Source organism: Haemaphysalis longicornis, unplaced genomic scaffold (genome assembly GCF_048455015.1).
Source record: "Haemaphysalis longicornis isolate Haplotype H1 unplaced genomic scaffold, Haemaphysalis longicornis Haplotype H1 scaffold_1, whole genome shotgun sequence".
In the NCBI taxonomy this organism is placed as follows: Eukaryota; Metazoa; Arthropoda; class Arachnida; order Ixodida; family Ixodidae; genus Haemaphysalis; species Haemaphysalis longicornis.
The window spans coordinates 345,279,905-345,294,945 of NW_027526203.1; the positions used below are offsets into that span (position 1 = coordinate 345,279,905).

Consider the following 15,041-nt stretch of genomic DNA (forward strand, 5'->3'; position numbering starts at 1 on the left):
CGCATTTACACGAAAGTTAGATAGTATTTTCTTCTCTCATTGTTATCAATTTGGCAAAAAGTCTTGGGCTGCGAGGTGTGTGTTTTCATTCTTGCTGTATCTCCACGGATGTGTGTTTAGAAGAAATTCACTAAGTGTCTTTTTTGTCATTGATAGATGAAGAGTACCTTGCTGTTTCTCAATTTATTTGTATAGGCGTGAAAGCCTTGTTTTTCTCTGTCACAGTAATTCTTGCTAATAAAAAACTGTTTGCACCACTTTGCAGTGCATGGTTTTTGTACACCAATCTTGGCTACATTGGGCTACTTGCGCCCGATTGCATGGGTGGCTATTTCTGGGCTACATATTTTTTAAATTTTGGCTGCGCCCCATTATGCCATCTGGCAACACTGTTCGTACGTTGGCGAGGCGTGTGGCGCTGTGATGGTTGAGTGCGTTGAGTGGGAATATGTGATGATAACGAACTAATCGTCGCTGACAAGTGGCAGTGAGCGGTTTTTTCCTGAAGCATTCGCACAGAATGTCAGCTAATAAATCACTGAAATCGCGTCGCAGCCAGGAGGCTGGTAACTTCTCAAGTTTGCCTGAAGCATCAGCCGGTCGCTATGCCGCAATTTTGTCGTTGGCGGTGCCAGCTCTGATCTTTCTGGCGCACGTTGTGATCGTTTTCAAGAAAGGTAATTGTCACCCTGTGTCACAGTATTGTCTTTTTGTTGTACTGGTGGAAGCGTCGACGGTTGTAAACGCAGGTTCCTTGGCGTACACTTTTTCTGACGCATCAGCATTGTAAAGCTCTCCTTCATAAATGGCCTGGCAGAATTTTTGCCCTGAAATGTTCACCCATTCGCACTGAAATGTCATGCACATGTGAAGTTTTGCGACTTTGTGTTATTTTAACTGTAAGTTTAACCAGCGCAATTTCTCGTTACGCCGAAGAAATTATCGTCCCTGTTTGTTTGGGCGTTGGGCTGATGAGCCCAAGGACGCAAGTTCAATCCCGGCCGCGGCGGCCTCTTTTTTGATGGAGGCGAAAAGCGAAAACGCACGTGTGTCCAATTTTGGCGCAAGTTAAAGATCCCCAGGGGTTCAAAATTAACCCGGAGCCCTCCATTACGGCGCGCCTCGTAGCCCAGGTGTAGTTTGTGCGCGTTAAAGCTGTTTTTAATTTTTTTTATCTGTTTTCAGGGAGAGGGCCCTGAAAGGTGCCGCACGCACATTTGTAGAAGCGGTGCACGTGCTTTAGAGTGCGTTATGAAGCCGTGTTTGTTTCTTGAGCCTCAGCAACACCCCGTAAATAACGAGGAAATTTTTGTCGATTTCACCTTGCTCAGGGCGTACTGTGGTTGTATCGCACACTTAGTTCGCAAAATCATTAAAAGCTCTGCTTTGTGTGCTAGCTGGCCCGCCACCATTCTAGAGTGAAGAGTAGCCTTGTTTACTTCTTTTAAATCTAAAAAAAACTACCCAAGGTTTGCTTGTGCCCGCATGACCCAGAGATGTTTTTGTTTTTTTTCTCAGTAGTCTCTGAATTAATAAAACAAAGTATGCTGAAGTTTTTTAAAAAAGTATTTGGACATGTTTGCACTGGATCTGTTCATTTTAATTGACACAGCTTTTTTCAAATGTTTTTTTTTGTTTTGTTTTTAGTTTGTACAGCAAACTTTTATTGTGACGAGCCTTGACACTGCACGAACCAAGTACAGTCATGGACAATTAAAATACGAACCGCGGAGCGCACGGCCGAAGATACCGATGCCGTCACCTGGCAGCGACCGGGGAAAACACATGGACATGCGCAGTTGAGATGTCAGTTGCGAGGCTGCGCGTCCCACTGCGATATGTTGGCCTCTGCTCGCTCGCATATTTGACTTGTCGCCATGCTGCAAAAGCGCTGAAAACAATTGTTGGCGATGCAGCGCGAGATAGTATCTGCGGCCACTGCGTGCTCGGCTCACACTAGCACCTGCTCCCCGTGTGTGCCGGCATGATATTGCAGACATATATCTTTGCACATGGAATGCAGTAAGTTGAGCAAATAACGATGAACACTTGTGTCGCGCCCAAACCATGATCAGTGGTGCCTGCTCCGCAGATTTCTAGAAGCACTGAGGTGGCTGCCAAAAGAAAAAAAATTCAAAAAATCAGGCCGCCAAAAATTGTTGTGCAAGGGCAACTGGTCTATAGAATGGCTGGCCCTGCCTATCTTCTTAATTTTTGTGAATATTAGAATTCTGCCTGTAATTTGCCCAACCCACACAATCCTCGCAGTTAATGTATATCTTTGGAGACTAATTCTGGTGGAATATCTATTGTTTGCTGCACCGAATTCGCGCATTGCCTCAGCCATGACTCCGCCAAACAAAGGCGCATAATGGGCGACTAGGAATTACGCGCCGCATTGCTCTCAACTCGACCAACACCTTCAGCTGCAGGCGCTGGTACTTTCAGTGCTTGCAGCGCTCTTGCGGCATGGCGACAGGGCGAGCATGTGAGCGAGGAGAGGGCGACATATTGCAGTGGGACAAGCACCCTTGCACCCGACATCTCAACTGCGCATGTCCGTGCATTTTTGACGGCCGCTGCCAGGTGACGGCACCAGTATCTTAGGCCGTGCACTACGCGATTCGTATTTGAATTGTCCATGACTGTACAGTTGACCTGCGTTGGGTGCTCAACTTTTCCCATACCCTGTCATCACAGCGTGGTCTTCGCACTCATGTGTTCACCATAGCGGTAGTTTTTTCTTGAGATTTTTTAAGTGTGTCTCTACGTATGGGGGGGGGGGCATCATTTTGTTCTTTTTTTAAGGCCTTGTGTGACCTTGTCAGTATAAAACATTTCCATGCAGGTGTGTAGCAATGTTTGTGTTTGGAATAATGTCACCACAAGGCAGTTTGGCGTTCACCTTTAGTTTGACAATACGGATAGGTACAGAGGAAAATGGCAAAGGTTTAAAATAACGTCCCAGGCAACTCATGACAATGTCAGAACGCTAGCTGAAGTGGCCAATACTTCAACTTGCCTTTGAAAGCCAGGAAAGATGTTGCGCAGCCAGTGCAGTGGCACCTGTCTTCACATTTTCACTATTTTCTACCTTATTTTAAAGAAATCTACGCGTAACAATGGTATATTCATGTTTTTGGTGAGCTAATCTGTCGGTCTAGAGCAACTTGTATTTGAACTTTTCTTAAAATGGCACTGACACGAAAATTTTGTTACACTTTTATTGCTTTTATCGATGCTTATTGGTCTGGCGAACCTGAAACAGCACTTCAAATACTTCAGCGCGCGATTGTTAATTACATTGAACGGCCTGAAAATCGTTTGTTTCAAATTCCTGCGCTTTCATCCCGAAAGGCACATATGACAGAATCCCGGCCTGACCTCACCGCTTTGTGCAGGCGTCACCGGCGCCCGCTCGCCGCTCGTAGAGCCGAGCGCATGAAGTGACATCACGAGTTTTTGACGAGCACTGTTGCGCCACTTCTTTTGGCTTCACGGGGTGATGTCATGCTGATGTCCATTTGCTGAGTGCCGCTCCGCGCACTGCTCCGTCGGCGTGATAAATGAGATCCAATTGAACTTTGTTCTTCGTGTCGCAGGCCGCTCATATTTCAGCCAGGGTATTCTGTTGAGTGAAGGAAGCGAACTGTGAAATAATATTAACGCCGAAAATTGGTGTCAGTGCTCCTTTAATATGCGCAGGCTTATAGATTTCCTCAGAGCAAAAGAAAACAGCTTTTATCTTGGCACTGTCCCCTGTTTTCTTTAGCTGGCAGCTTCGTTCCTAACCACAGTTGCATGCCCGTTTCTCACCTGGGGTGCTTTAGGTATTTGAGTGGGTATTCCACAGTGGAGGTCGTAAGTGCCTGCGGGAGCCTGCCATCTGCTTACGAAGGCTCTCTTTAAGCTTGGGCCAACAGAACCTTTGCTGGACATTTGTGTGAGCCACATTTTTGCTGCACCCCTTCTAAACAATCTACAGTGGCCAAACAAAAAAGGTAACAGTAATTTGCTGGCACATGGCTCGCAAACCAACAAACATGTTTATAAACAGTAGCCGTGTGTCCAGATACTTCATAAATTTTCATTGTGGAAGTTCATGAGTCAGCTTGAAAAGACTCGGGCTGACGTAGCAAAAAATATGAATTGCTCCCTGTTACTAAGTGTTCTCAAAATGTTGCCATACTGCACAACCAATGGGTCAAGAGTAAGGCATATGCACGCATACACACAGATACAAATGTATGCACGTGTGCACACACATGCACACAAATTACATGTGGGTGGGTGGGCGTGTATATACACATATGCACACTTAGCAGTGCATGCTCCTCTTTCTATTGAATCTCCTTTGTGTTATTTCAGAGAATTATCTTCGAAACTTCAGGCCATCGTCATACTTGGAAGAACTCATCAATGCATTTATATATGCAGGTGAGCATTACCGTGCCCTGTACATTATGTTAGATAAAGTGAACAAAGTAACCATATCTTTCATTATGACATTCTGTGCAGGCTCTAATAATTGTTTAATGTTCAAATATGCTAACTTCTATACTTGTGCATTTTTACAAAAGCAGGGTTCAATATCTGCAAAGTAGTTGGAGGGTGTGTGGGGGGGGGGGGGTTGAGTATTACCTAAAAGTCTGGGGTTCTTAGCCTGGAAGGCCCACATCACTAGCCATGAAAAACCCGACCTACACATTCATAATGTAAAACAGGATAAGGATAATGTAGACAACATGAGCGCTAAGGTTCTTGTTCCTTGTCCTTCCACACTGCTATAAATGAACATGTATTACCATGTGCAACCCTCAGTTTTGCTTCACTTTTACCCAAACTGACCTCACTTGTTTCAAACAGTGGCGAGGTGAGAGAAGCAAAATTTTACCCAAATGCAATGCGAGGTTGTGGCGGAGTTGTAAGGGTGAAATAGCTTACTGTTGCAAAAAAAAAAAAAAAGAAGAAGAAGACAATGGATACATCTTTCCCTTCAAGGTGTTTGTGTAGCCGAGCGTCACTGCTGTGCCACGTTGTAGGGGGGGAAAAATACTTATCTCAACCATATCTCAGCCGCGCAAAGTGTACAGTTTTGAGAAGGGCGATTACAGTATGATTAATCATAGCTCAGATGAGCAGTACGATGATTTCATTGAAGCCTCATAAACTTTTAGCGCAGAGGAACTATGGGAGCGGTTCAGAACTAGATTCCTATCACTTATAGATAGACGAACACATTCCATCAAAAATTTTGTCTGGTACACAACGTAAAAATAAACCCTGGTTCACGCGTGAGATTAAGCTTCTGCTGAACAATAAAACGCGTATCTTCAAGAGATACGTCAGCAACAGGAACGAAGAAATTTTCAAAAGCCTTGAATCCTTTCCTACGAAATTACGAAAAAAATGAAGTGTTCCAAAGATAAATTTTATTCTTCCCTAAGCGAAAAACTTGAACGCAGTCCTAAGGAACTATGGAAGTTGGTAAAACAAAGCAGAAAGAAGGAAGAAACTATTTCCCCGTTGTCTACCGATCAAGGATTTATAACTAATGACGTCAATAAAGTTAATCACTTTAACAAATACTTTCAATCCGTTTTTTCTACCCCCCTAATGGGTGCACCAAGTGCAGGAAGTTCCCAGTGCCATCTACCGGCCATGCCAGATATAGATGTAACATATAATGGAGTATTAAAACTTCTTGAAGAACTGAAACCTCATTCTGCCCCCGGTCCTGACGCGATACCCTGTATAGTTTTGAAAAACTGCGCAGCCACGGTGTCTAAATTTCTTGTCGTGATATTCACATTATCTATGTCTACATGTCAGTTGCCCTTACAGTGGAAATCTGCTAACGTCGTACCTATTCATAAAAACGGACCCCGTTGCCAGGCGCCCAATTACAGACCCATATCGTTGACGAGCCTGTGTTGCAAAATCCTTGAGCACATTATTTACTCGAACATATTCCATCATTGCAGGTAAATAATTTCTTTATGAACTACTAGCATGGTTTTCCGAGCTGGGCATTCATGCACAACCCCATTAGTAGAATTCTGTCATGACATTTTTTCTTCATTTGATTCAGGCACTCGAGTAAGACTATTTTTAGACCTCCGAAAGGCATTTGATGTAGTGTCTCACTCTCACTTGCTTCATAAATTATCTTATGTTGGTCTCTCCGCCAATAAACTTGGTTGGGTGCGCACGTATCTTTCGAATCGTTCCCAAAAGGTTCTCATTAATGGCTTTGAATCCGAACCCGTCCCCGTCACCTCAGGAGTCCCGCAGGGGTCCGGCCTCAGCCCCCTGTTGTTCTTAATTTTTAATAATGATATAGGTGTAAACGTTTTATCTAAACTACGGCTATACACTGATGATTGTGTATTGCCTAAGCAGTATTGTTAACTGGTGTGATCAATAGAATATGAAACTGAACGTCTCAAAATGCAACTGCATGCGTTTCAGTCGAAAACGGTCAAATACAATAACTACTTACTTTTTAAAGACGGACAGCATTGCATTTTCAGATCATGTTAAGTACCTGGGCCTCACATTCTCATCAAAGCTAACCTGGACCAAACACACTGAAACCATAGCAATGAAGGCTGGCCGTGTTCTTAATTTTATTAGAAGAAATTTCATAAATGCGCCACAGGACGTAAAGGAGACTTTGTACATAACTACTGTGCGCCCAATACTAGAATACACTGCTGCTGCGTGGGATCCGGACACCAAGGTACTCATTAACAAACTAGAAGCTATTCAAAACCGTGCTGCCCGCTTTGTCACTGGTTCGTTCGGTAAGAATACCAGTGTTTCCGCTATAAAAAAGGCACTGTCTTGGGACTGTTTACAAACTCGCCGCACAGTATGTCGCCTACTATTCCTCAACCAGATAACTAACGAAAAAACAGGTATTAACCGCCAGACTTATTTAAAACCGCCTGCTTGCGTATCAAAAAGGAGAGACAATAGCAAAAGGATCAGAGAAATTCATTGCCACATCTCGCTTTTTAAATCATCTTTTTTTCCATGCACAATTGGCGCTTGAAATAAGCTTCTGGAAAACGTCGTTTCCGAATCTGGCGTTAGATTTTACACCGCGCGAAAGTGTTATCTGCGTGGTGACACAGTGAAAACGGTGTTTCCTGAATTGCCGTGACCTTGTTCCTGTCAATTATTTGTTCGTTTTTTTTTTATTCATAACTGCTGCTGCGTGTTGCTGCCCACTGCAATGTTTGATGACCACTGTGACTCGTTTTATAGAATGTCAATAGAATGTCGATTTTATTTTTTTATTTCGTCTTCTGTCTTTTTTTCTTTTTTCTTCTTTTTTTTTTTTCCCCCTTCGACTTTGTTGTCGTTTGATGTTGTACACTGCTCTTTGCTGCAAGCTTTTGAAAGATGCCTCTGTTGATTTTTATTTTTGTATATTACGAGATTCATGATTCCATTTCTGCACTGAACACTTTTTATGTATCTCCTACAACAATGCCCTCTGGGCGAACGTAGTAAGCTGAATAAATAAATAAAAATAAAGTATAGACGGATGTCAGAGCGTGGGATTGCGTAGATGTAGAGGTGTATGAATAGTGCAAATTTCAAGTAGAGGTTGGATAATATGGGCTCAATTTATAGTTTTAATTCATAGCTTTAATACTTGATATCTCCACAAATGCATTTTTTGGCAGATATGTTGATGTATTATCAATATCGAGGCTGGTATCATCTGCTAAACATGTTGTGGCCCCAAACAAGTTCAGTGCCTGTGAATGAAGGCCACGCTCAAGGTTGGGGCATTGGGAAATGTTGCAAATGCAAATATCTCTTCTAGTTCCTTGTTCATGTTTAATGTGGGCCGAAAATGCAATGCGTGAGTAGTGTTGCATGTATTTTTTTTTTAATGCAAGAATACAGCAATAAAATATTCATTAATTTTATTTTATACATTTTCTTCCAAATATTCATATTCAGTTTGATTAGAAAATGTAAGTATTCGAGCACCCCTGCTTCAAGGTCATCATCAGCAGCAGCCTGTCAGAATTTCAACATCAGCAGAAATCAACATCAGCAGCAGCCTGTGCCAGAATGTTATCAGAAGAGGTGTATGCTCAGTTCGGGGAAAAGAAAAAGTATAATTACAAAAGCATAACACAGTAGCGGTCAGCAAGCAGACCTTATGATGTCAGCGTCAGTTTAGCATTGTAATTTATTTATCCCCCCTTCCTTTGCCAAAAATGGAACCCAGCTCTCCCAATTATTTGCTTCATTATAGATGAACGTTCGCATTATGGGAACCATGTACGGGAAAGTGGCCCCTTTTTTATTATTTAAGCTGAGTGTACACATTCAGGCAATAAACTTTGATATATTTTATAGTGACAGTCATTTGAAACAAAAGAGGACAATAATCCCTCGCAGTTCTTGGTTAGCCAACTTTGCAGCCTCAGGTTCACCACTTTAAGTATACTTGTAACCTGTTTGCGGCCTGCGTTTGACATGGTTGCTTTGCAATGCTCCAGGCAGACTGTGTTCGTCCAGATGTTTTTTTGTTTGTGTGTAGTGTTTCCTGTCAGTGGGAGCTTTTTCTTTTTTTTTAATTGTTGGCACAGTAAATGATTCAACATCCGATCTTAATCGTAAAGTGTAGAGTGGGAAGAAAATGGGAGCAAATTCGCATTGCTCCAACCCTTGCTTAACTCTTTCCGGTCCAGACCTTTCACCCACTTGTGAGAAAAAGTGAGAAAAACCACGAAATGTAACCTTGGACACCCAAGTCAGGTGTACCCTGGCAGCGGACTGCAAAGGGTGAACCTTTTGTCGCTTGCAGGGGAAAAAGCATTTCAAACGCTGCACTCATTTGCATGCAGGGTGTGTCTGTTAGCACGAAACCTCAAGAAACAAAACAAAAAAAATTAGGTGTTTGCATCCTTTTGAGCGGTATAGCTGTGCAATGCTGGGAGTATTGCAAATAGAGGGGGCACTGGAAGGATTGCTTTTTTATGTGAAGGGCATTGGCATTTATTTCCGCAGCTCACTGATGTCAGGATAGGGTGAGAAGTGGTATTATAGCCGCTTTCATCCTGTCACTCGCTTCAATGAGGAGTCGCACAAGAAACTGGTTACAGGCATTTATCCTACTCTCATATTACTGACGCATTCCACGATAACAGGATCATGATTCTGATGCTTATGTGAGAAGACAAACACTGGCCACAACTTTTTGATAAGTAGCTTCCAGCACTACAAACCTGCAACCCCAATGGAAAAAGAAAAGGCAATTTTCTTTTTCCTGTTTTGAATCCTTGAGTGTCACTGACCAGAGCCCTTTAGTTGTTTTCTTGATCATGGAGCACCTGTAGAACATTCTCATTCCAAGGAAACTGCCCGAGCCAACACTGCTGATCAGAGGTCATGGGCTTGCTGATGTATGGTTATGATTGTGGAATAGAAATTCGTTCACGTTCTGCGGTTATGCACGGCACGTTGCTATAATAATCAAATGCCACATCCACCATCGGCAGAAGTATGTACCTGTTAGTCTACCTGTTTGTATGGAATTACAAAGTGCTGCTTGTTTGGCCCAACGTGTGGTCAATGTTACAATGAAGGCACTTGGCTTCCCAGTGAGTGCATGAAACTTTTGTTGTATTTCTGTATTGCTGATTGCTGCTCCTTTAAAAAAAAAAACTTGTGTTACAGGTGGCAGCATGCTGGATGCAACTGAATCGGGCGCTTTACCGTGTTAACCTTCCCATCAACACCGTTCACTTGAATTCTATCTTTAAATATGCGACCAAGTCTGATCTAACGGGCCAATTTAAAATATAGTGAAACTTTCACAGTGCAGATCTAAAAACGCAGTTAATCTTGCTCCGTATAGCTTTATCATGTGGTTTATCAAGCTTAGTCCATTTCATGGGACTCTGTGTACGTGTATGTGCGCGTTTAGTTTATGCAATCAGGTTGCCTGGCAGTGTTTGAGAAGGCTGTATCACAGTCTAAAGAAAGAAGAGGGTGTTTTACCATGTGGTGGTAAATTTCTTGTCTTTGCTGTTGTGACCCAAAGTTGCAGACAAGTTTTGGGCGGCCTTACTCTCGGGCATCTGCATGTTTCTGGCCACGTTTATGACGGTGTACTGCAACAGCACCATTCCTGGAGTTGAGCCACCGCTGCCATGGGATAGGTAAGTGCTGTGTTGTGCAATGCACTTCCGATACCGCTAATGGTCCTTATCGGTTCAATATTTCATGCTCCTGTGACACAGGTGTGCACCGCTTTCTGTACCATGGCACCGCCCTCCCTGTATTGCTTGTTGTGTACTCTATACTTGGTGACAACTTAAGAACAGCACCGGAAGTTGCCGCTGTGCCTTATTATCGTAGCAGGATGTTTCTCGGCGCGGCGAGAGTAGGGCGTTACTGGGAATATTTTGAACATGGCGTGAGCCGCTCCCGTGATTTTTTGGACTTAATATGCTTATAAACGACTCCAGTGACGACAAACAAACTGCGTGAGACAAAGCGATATCACGCGATATCGCGCATGCGATATCGCGCATTCATAGCAAACCCCTTTCAAAACGCGCGCGCACTGACGTCACGGGTCCGGCGCTTTGGCAGAGTGATATACTACATGAGGTGGTGCCGTTCTTGAGTTGTAACCGAGTATACCAATGTACATTGTCTTTAGATTGCTGGCGTTATCTTACCTTACATTTCTCACTCTAGTTAGAGTTTCAAAAATGGCAAGTTGCTACATTTTTGCTGGCTCTGCTAAACTCGTTCTATGAGAAGCCCACAAACAGCAGGCATGGAATTTATGCTGCGAGTGGGTAATCTATAAAGCAGGCTCAATCCTGCAAGTCCGGAATCTTAGGCTGTCTTCTTGTGAACAACCGCGAAAAAAAAAATTCTTCTTACTGTGACCTTTACAGGGGTGCAGGGGAAATGGTTGGAAGCCACCTTGCCTCGAGATACAGCAATGTGCTGCTGCACAGGAGGTTGCAGATTCTATTTTGGCCACAGTTTTTTTGGCAGTGACGAAAAGTTAAAACGCCCAGATGCGCGAGATTTTAACACACATTACAGATGTCCGGGTGGCCAAATTAGCCCTTTCCCTACAGCCCACTTTGTAACCAAGGGGTCGAATTTTCTGCAACGATAGCCGTCATTTCAAGTGCATTGGAAGTGCAAATGCATGTATTCCTCTGTATGGGAGTCCTGCGGGTGGCTGAGAAACTGTAGAAATCGCACAACACATCCCCCTGTTCTGGGCCCGAAGGAGGGCACAAGCAGCACATTGTTTTGCGCACACAGTTAAGGCAAGTTATTGGAAACATGGTAGCTTCAGGGGCACTAAAGGCTCAACGGTTTTTGTTTGTTTTTCTTCTCTAAAGCTGTTATGGCTGTTGCTCGATGATGAATGACAGTTTGTTTGTTTAGAAGTAAATAAATGAAGCTAGTATTTCTCTTTCCTCTATTACATTGGCCATGACACAAAATAGCACATCAAAAATCTTGCTGAGGGATCATCGTTTACAAAGCTGCAAAACCAGGGTGGTGCTGCCATGGATGTAGGCAAAGATATAGTCAATACCCACACAATTTCGCAGCATTGTGATCTGTAATGCTTATGGCTGGAGTGAACTGATTGCCCTTTAAATCTTTGAATTTTACCACTGGTTGGCATCTATATAAACACTGACAGTAAAAGGGGACTCTCCATTTATGCACATGAATCATTTTACTGCACTTGTACAACAGGGCAAAACATTTAACTAAAATCAAAACTGAAGTAAGGCTTGCCAGTGATTGTAGTGGTAGTGTAGTAGTAGTGTTCAAAAGCTAAAATTTGCATCATTTTAAAAATGTGTGCAAAAGCTATTTTAAATTGACATGTCTGTGCTTTGCTCTTTCTCCTTTTTTTTTTTTGTATATTTGTGCAAGCATATCTCCCTCCGGGCTTTGTAGCTTTGCAGCATTGTAAAAGCAGAGTAAAATGCAGCAACAATATGGTTGCTACAGTTTTGGCCATATCTGATATGATACTTTGTGTATGATGTGGCCTTATCTCTTTTTTTCTCATCTAACTCGCTGCCTTCTTTTCTCCCTCTCTCCGAATTTCAGCGCAAAGGGCAGCATCGTGACTGTGTCATACGCAATGTGCCCTCTCGTGGGACTGCTCACCTTCGTCTGGAACTTCATGCCCTACATTGTGACGTAGATTTCATCACTACAGACGCATTAGTCATTATGCCAAACTGGTCTTGCAAGCATGCTACTCTTTGGTTTCTGTGTATATTGCATGGCAGTAGCTGCTTAAGTCATGCCTAAGAAATAATTTAATACTTCACTTTGAAACAAGTGCATAACCCTTCTATGTAGTTAAAATGGAGGGAAAATATTCACCACTGAGGAACTGTGCAAGTCATCGGCAACGATGCCAAAAAACGCAGTGGTAGCACCGTGTGGTATGTAATACAAGCAGTTTTACTCTGTTGTTGGAAAAATAACAACCCGGTGATTGTATTATCTGCACTTCGACACACATAAGTGACACACAATGGTGAAGTATGGCACCAGCCTCATTGATACTTCTGAGGCCAAAGGAGATATTTTTGTTGCTCGTCAAGGATTTGTGGGATCTCGTAGGTACAGTGTACCTTTGCATACACCTGTGCTCCAGGACTCTAATGGCGCTGTAGTGCTAGCAGCGGTCAAAAGTACTGTTTCTACTAAATGTCTTTGTTCTCGTGTTTTCTCTTGCAACATGAATGGGCATGTGCCGCCTGGCAACTGTTGGGAATTAATGTCTTCTTTTGTGCCCTGGTTGAGGCAAAGCAGTGTCAGTGCACCATGTGACCAGTGCAAAAGGAACTATGCATTGGTGTAGTGCAGCCTGTTTTTGTGTGCATCTGCAGAGTTCTGTGCATGTGAGGAAATGGTGTAAGAGGGGAGTGAACCTGAGCAAATGTATTGGCAAAACAGTTTGCTCTTGAACCAGCAGATGTTGTCAGCATAATGCTGGCTCTGAGAGCTTGTAGTGCTACTCGTAGTTGTAGAAAATTTAGTTTCTTCTCCTAAATGCTCTTCCTCCGTGTCATAGAGGAATCATTTCAGCCTCCGGTCACTTGTGGCTGAATAAAGGTGCCCCTAAAGGTAGCTGAGTGCCAAGGACAGCGTGTTGTAGCATAGTTGACTTGTAAGTGTAAAGGTGCATTGTTACGATGCATTGACCTGAAATAGGGCCCCTTTTCCCTTGTATGCATGATACTTTGTGAAACACTAGAATACACGCATTGCCCATTTTCACTTCATACAGGTCCTGATAAAATGTATTGGTGTTAATAAACGTACCTGGCTGTGTCACTGTGCATTTCATTCGGGTATTCCTTGCTGTGCCTGTGAAGGTGGCACTGTTTGTAGTATGCTGCATCTACATTTGTCTTCCAACTTGCATACTTCTTTACCATGTGGCAGTGCAATCAGACATATCAACCCTCAGCACAGGAAACCCTTATTCCTTAATTTTTTTCCCCCTTTCCTTCCTGAATGAAAGTCATTGGACTGGGCTGGCAGTACAAGTCTCTTGATGACAGCACTGCCAGCCAGTGACATACCAATGGCATACAAATATGCTTTCCATCCAGAGACGTGATACGCATTGTGTGGAGCTCTGTGGTTTAGATTTGGGGGCGTATCTGGGAACCTGTTTGAGTGCGTGTACCCATTAGTTGAATGTGAAGAACGGCTCCTGCTATTCTTGACTATACCTGATCGTCATCTTCCTGAAAGCCCGTTCTGATTGGCTTTCAGTGTCTGCCCTGACAATGAATAAAAGGACTTTCAGGGTGTAGTCTTGGTATGGTGGGCCCAGGCGAAGTCAAGGTTTACACTGTAATCACCCATGCGGAAGTCAAGCCCCAATGCTTCACCCCTTAGTAAAGAGTCATCACATCCACAAACTACTTGTAGATAACGTTTCTATTTGCACCATATGTACACAAAGGGGTTGCGCCATCCATTGTGCACTCGAAAAAACTCTTTTTGGGCTTGAACATTTGGCATGTCTGCAGGACGATATCACCTAACGGAGAACAATGGATGTTCAATGGCTTGCATCAGTGCTCAATGTCAACAAGTACACTGTTTGTCAGGACAAGCTCGAGCGTCTTAGGCACTTAAAACCAGCGAAAAGTGTAATTCATGCTGGTTGGTTCTTCAAACAACCTAACAAAGGAACAAAAACAGCGTTTGGGACAGGACACGCACACAGTGCTGTAGCCTCCTTAGTCCTGTCCCGAGCGCAGTTTCTGTTTCCTTTTCATGAACTAATCGACGCAGCTCCTCCTTCCCAGCCTAGCTGATACAGCAAAACAATGGAAGGGCTTGGTGCATCGTGATGCACAATGGCAAGAATACAGTGCTGCTTCACTTGAATTGAAGCCTCAGTGCCATTCTTAGCCACAGCAATGCCTCACAGTTGCATAGTCTGTTGATGCTGTTGATGCATGTAATCACCTGGGTGCAATAATTTTTAAGCATCGCACTTGTTCTTTGGCATTGAGCAACGGTACACCTTATTTCATAAGAAAGTGTTACCCATCGCTTAAATGTGCGAACACCTCTTCAAGCATCCGCTTGACCCTAAATTCCATGTTGAGACAAATGTCAAACCCCCCGTTCCACTATTTGTGACCAAGCTGCACTCTTGGGTGCATTTGCTCAGCTATGCCATGCCCCCAGCAGTGCATTCTCATGGCAACAAATTGTTCGCTGCTGACCTTCTGTTTCAGAAGCTGCAAAAGGAGCTAGACAAGGAACCTTGAAAAGTGCACATTATGAGTTTGGGATATTAACATTCAAGCAACTAGTAGCCTGCTTAGCACCACATGCTGGCCAGTACGAGGGCATGCTTCCAAGCCGATGAAACGGTTTTTACTCTACGGCTTGGCCAGTCATCCACTGTTCAGCCCCAGGACTGCACTGGTCTTGCTTATAAAGCAGTCATGGCATAATAAAGGTTGAACTGT

The 15,041-nt window shown here is 43.5% G+C and overlaps 1 protein-coding gene across 1 annotated transcript; it reads left to right on the plus strand.

Moving 5' to 3' along the window:
* Positions 1–397: 397 nt before the first annotated feature.
* LOC144153386 (uncharacterized) lies at positions 398–13,377 on the plus strand. Its single transcript, XM_077685040.1, has 4 exons — positions 398–677; positions 4,369–4,437; positions 10,076–10,193; positions 12,136–13,377. The coding sequence occupies exons 1-4, from the start codon at positions 521–523 to the stop codon at positions 12,230–12,232; spliced, it is 441 nt and encodes a 146-aa protein (XP_077541166.1). The 5' UTR covers positions 398–520; the 3' UTR covers positions 12,233–13,377.
* The last annotated feature ends 1,664 nt before the right edge of the window (positions 13,378–15,041 follow it).

What these genes read in the sequence shown, in the direction of transcription:
- LOC144153386 (XM_077685040.1), top strand. Translation starts at nt 521, where the DNA reads ATGTCAGCTAATAAATCACTGAAATCGCGTCGCAGCCAGGAGGCTGGT. An exon ending in TGTGATCGTTTTCAAGAAAG is followed by an intron (nt 678 to 4,368) that starts GTAATTGTCACC and finishes GTGTTATTTCAG; the next exon opens with AGAATTATCTTCGAAACTTC. An exon ending in CAATGCATTTATATATGCAG is followed by an intron (nt 4,438 to 10,075) that starts GTGAGCATTACC and finishes TGTGACCCAAAG; the next exon opens with TTGCAGACAAGTTTTGGGCG.